A 4,510-nucleotide genomic window follows, 5' to 3' on the forward strand; every position below is an offset into this window, starting at 1 on the left:
CGTGGGTGGCCGTGTGCCTCCGCAAGTGACATCAATGCTGCTGCCCACGGGCCCATCGTTTGGATAAACCATGTGTCTGCCGCTGGGGAAGGCATCCCGAGAGGGAACGTCGGGGAGCAGATTGCCCCGGGGAAGGAGTACGGTAGAAATAGCAGCCATGTGGCTGTTACGCAACAAAAGCAGTTCGTTGCCACACGCCCATTATTGAGTGGAACCTAAATTTTATTGGAGTCAACATAATTGCAAAATATTTACGTGGGTTCTAGCAACAGGCTCTTAAGTGCTTTTGAGAGTGATTGTGCGTGGTGTTCCGAAGAGAAAAAGCGTTTGGGTAAGCAGCATTGCTAAGATAAACTTTAGCCTTACTGAGCGTTGCAACAAACCTAGTGCTGCCAGAGGAGGCAAGAGATATGAGTTAATTTTTCAGCGTAGTCATTCCAGCTGTTGCAGGTGACAGCCAACAGTGTGATTCGGGTGTAAATCCTAACATGCAGGTGTGTAGATCTTAAGAGGGCGAGAAAAAGAGCAGTTTTGTGAAGCCTCAAATTCTATTTCAGTAATTCCCAAACGAACATTTACACATAAAACCAGCATGAGATTGTGTGTATGTTGGCTAATTGGGGTACGTTGACGAATACAAGTGTGGAAGTGTAGAGCAGTTAATATTGCCTGTCTCCCTGCCGCTCTGTGTACATTGAATTAATGTTGTATTCTTACAGTATATGTTTACTAGATCAATACTAAAAGAAATTTCCTGTTCACCTGAGAGAGGTCCTGTTTGTCACTAGTGCTGTTAGGCCATGAATATCGTGGTCTGCTGCCGTTTGAAGCTTTTTACTGGATGAGTTATTCCAGCAGCTGTTAATGCAGTTCCACATCTGGTCAGGGCAAGCAGTAGCTCGGCAACTAAAGTGGAGAATTCCTGTTGTTATGTGACCTATATCTTATGAAATAGCCAGGGTTTAACTTAAGCATTTCAAGGAAAAAGGTGGTTCACCTGCCATTCTATTTAATCAGCAAAGCCTGCAAACATTTTCCACGTTAATTGAATTGCACTTTATGCAGAATTGCAGTTTACACAAATGCACTCTGTGTGTTCTGGTGAACTGTTTAAAAATAGTCTTTTGTTCTTGCACAATAATTCTGAGCGTGATTACTTGCCTTGCTAAAGATTCAACCACAACTCCCAACTTTGTAGCTGCAGTTGAACCCGGCGGTTTTACCTATCAGGAATGTGAAAACAGATGTGTTCAGTAGTTTGCACTCTTGCAGGCCTGATGCAGTAGCTCCCTCTGGGATCTTTACCAATCCGTTGGGAATGGTCTCTGCCTGTTTCATTTAGATAACTGACGTATTTTCCTGTCTGTGCACATTGTCAGCAACTGCAGCATTCTGTGTGCAGTTTGATGGACCGTGTGGCTTTTGCTCGACGTAGCAGCCTCACCAGATAAAGAACCAAGTGTTAACAGATCCAGCCTTCCCCTTCTCAGAGGGGTTTTCTCAGAGAAAAGCCAAATGGGCCACAAGTGACAAACACCATGCTGGTTTAGTAAAATACTGCCGTGGAAGAGATTCCCTCTTCTTTCCTCTTATGAGGTCAGAAAACACGCTCTCTTGAATATTTCTTTTTCCTGCGTTCTGTGTGTTTTATTTAATGGGTTGATTGATATAAGCAGAAATATTTGTTAATTACTCATTGTTTTTTGTTTATGCAATGAAAGCAGTTTCCTGTTTTCATAGAATCATAGATTACTGGTTTGGAAGGGACCTCAAGGATCATGTAGCCCAACCCTTTAAAGAAAGAGGGTTTAAACGAGATGGCCCAGCACCCTGTCACGCTGAGCCTTAAAGCTGGCTAAGGGTGGGAAATCCACCACTTCTCCAACGTCTAATTGCTCTCATGGTGAAAAATTTTCCTCTGGAGTCCCGTTGGAATTTCCCCAGGAGCAACGTTTCCCCATCACCCCTTGTCTTGTCCCTGTGATTCCTCGTAAAAAGGGAGTCTCTGTCTTCTCGGTAGCCACCCTTGTGTACTGTGCATGGGAGTGAGGTCTCCCTTACTAGCATTTCCCTTATATTGGCAGATCTGCCTTTATAGGCACAAAGCAAAGTGATGAGCTTTCGGTGGCAATGATTTATTTTATTTTTGTGTAGCAAGAAATATCATTTAGGAAACTTTCCGCAAGGGATTGCAGAGTGCATTTCGTCGGTAACGTTCGGCATTAATACACAATGGAGGTTGCCTTTAAAAAAATGCGAAAAGCTCAGCGCAGAGGAAATATTCTAAAAATACGTAGGTGCCTACACCGCTGTGCTTGCTGGCAGGACACCCCGAACCTCAGTAAGAGATGGCTGCGTTTATCGCACGCGAGAGGAGTCCTCCCAAACCTGTTGGGACACGGCGAGGGGTAGCAGGTTGCAAACTCACACAGCTTCTGAGTGTGAAAAGAATTACTAAAACAGTACAATCGGTGTTCATCGCCCTGTGCTAAAAAGTGCAGGATTTGGGGAGGTAAATCTTCTTGCTGTAAGAGCGGAGAGTTGAGTGGAGAAAAAGCTGAGTTAAATGATCTTAAAAAAAATGTAGAAACTGCTTTTCGTGGGAGTAGATGGCAGCAGAACGCGACTTGCTTTTCCGTACATCACCCAGCTTGGTTTTGGAAGGAAATTCAACCCAACTTGCCTGTCTCAGGACCTGGACTTTGAGCCCCGGGTTCCGTTTGTAGCGTGTTCACCACAAAACCCAGTGTTGTCAGCGCATGTGCTTTTTTTTGGTGGAATAGTTCGATGTCTCTGCTGAAGCCGATGGTAGCGAGCATCTCATTGCGCCTTGTGGTTTTTGGAGGCACGCCGCCCCAACAGGCAGCTCCGAGAGTCGTATGGGCTGAAGTTTATTTGGGAGACCAGCTTTTTGGAGAATTTCAGAGCCCACGCTATTAAAATAAGTGCGATTATTGCTCCAACTATTAAAATGAGATCTCGCCAGAAGAACTCGAGACACTTGATTGGGTGATGCCTCTTACAAACCCCCATCTCGTTCCCGCTCAGCTGCCCCAGGGGCTTCATCCTCAGCAGCACCGGGGTCGCGCACCTGGTGTTGGCAAGAGAAGGCACGGAGACGACTTCCAGCCAGAGTTTTAGGTACAGAATCCGGCAGTCGCAGTTCCAAGGATTGTCAAACATCTTCACTTCCTCCAGGCTGTGCAGGCTGTCCAGGGCGCCGGGAGGAACCGAGGTCAGGCTGTTGTTCTGCAGATAAAGCCTCCTGGTGTCAGCGGGCAAGGCCGGCACTTCCGTCAGCGCCTTTGAGCTGCAGTCGACGTGCAAACCCGTCGTTCCTCCCACTGACCTGCAGCTGCAGGCGGGAGGACACGCTTCGGTTTGGGTCACGTGGAGCAGCAGCAATACGGCAAATCCCGCAATGGCGATGAGTTCTGGCTTGCTCATGCTTCAGCTACCCAGGGAATGAGAAGTGTGGCTCATTAGAATGTTTCTAAAGGCAGAACTACAGCACTTCTGGGGCCGCTGGCATAAGGAGGACATGGACCTGCTTGAAGCGGGTCCGGAGGAGACCACCAAGATGCTCCGGGGGCTGGAGCACCAACCCCGTGAGGACAGGCTCAGAGGGTTGGGGCTGCTCAGCCTGGAGAACAGGAGGCTCCGGGGAGACCTTAGAGCGGCCTGACAGTGCCTGAAGGGGCTGCAGGGGGGCTGGGGAGGGGCTGTTCACAAGGGTGTGTACCAACAGGGTGAGGGGCAATGGTTTTCGAGTGGGAGGGTGGATTTGAATAAGAAATTAAGGAAAAAAATCTTCACTCTGAGGGTGCTGGACATGTTCCTGTGTGACCTGCTGTAGGTGATCCTGCTCTGGCAGGGGGCTGGACTAGATGATTTTTGAGGTCCCTCCCAACCCCTGACAGTCTGTGATTCTGCGGTTCTGTCAGGCACTGGTAGGGTGCCCAAGGAGCTGTGGACATCCCCTCCCTGGAAGCGTTCAGGGCCAGGTTGGACAGAGCTTGGAGCGCCCTGGGCTGGTGGAACTGGATGGTCTTTAAGGTCCTTTCCAACCCAAACCATTCCATGGTTCTATTCTGTGATCACGGCTATTTCTTCCTCAGGATTACTCATGAGGCTCAGGGTTTTTGGAAGACAATTTTTAGCTTTTCTGTGCTTCCCACAGAGCCATTGCGTAAGTGCAACTGGGAGAGAGCACAGTGCTTCCATTTCACTTGTTCGTTGCTTTTCCTTCCTAAGTGTGGGAAATACGTTATTGTTCAAACTTCTGGAACAGAAGGTCACCAAGAGAATGGTAAAAAACCAGGTTGGTTTAGGCAAATACCTTGATTTAATTTCCAAATTTTCTTTGGTCTAGTGTTAAAATTACGTGTTGAAGTCAATTTTCAAAATTGATCGTAAGAGATTGAATACTGGTAAACTTCTAAAAATCCCCTTTCTGCGAGTGTGAAGATTCTAACCAGGAAATACGTATTTTTCTGTGGCAAAACACTTT

General features: G+C 47.3%; 1 protein-coding gene across 1 annotated transcript; it reads right to left on the bottom strand.

The window, feature by feature from the left end:
• Nucleotides 1–2,820: 2,820 nt before the first annotated feature.
• GP9 (glycoprotein IX (platelet)) lies at nucleotides 2,821–3,447 on the bottom strand. The gene has a single exon (XM_009875620.1). It carries the CDS (start codon nucleotides 3,445–3,447, stop codon nucleotides 2,821–2,823), a length of 627 nt encoding a protein of 208 aa, XP_009873922.1.
• Between the last annotated feature and the right edge of the window lie 1,063 nt (nucleotides 3,448–4,510).

The sequence above is a fragment of the Apaloderma vittatum genome, unplaced genomic scaffold (genome assembly GCF_000703405.1).
Source record: "Apaloderma vittatum isolate BGI_N311 unplaced genomic scaffold, ASM70340v1 scaffold20868, whole genome shotgun sequence".
NCBI classification, from domain to species: domain Eukaryota; kingdom Metazoa; phylum Chordata; class Aves; order Trogoniformes; family Trogonidae; genus Apaloderma; species Apaloderma vittatum.

Bases quoted from the DNA above. Each gene is read 5' to 3' on its own strand.
- GP9 (XM_009875620.1), bottom strand. From the start codon at position 3,447: ATGAGCAAGCCAGAACTCATCGCCATTGCGGGATTTGCCGTATTGCTG.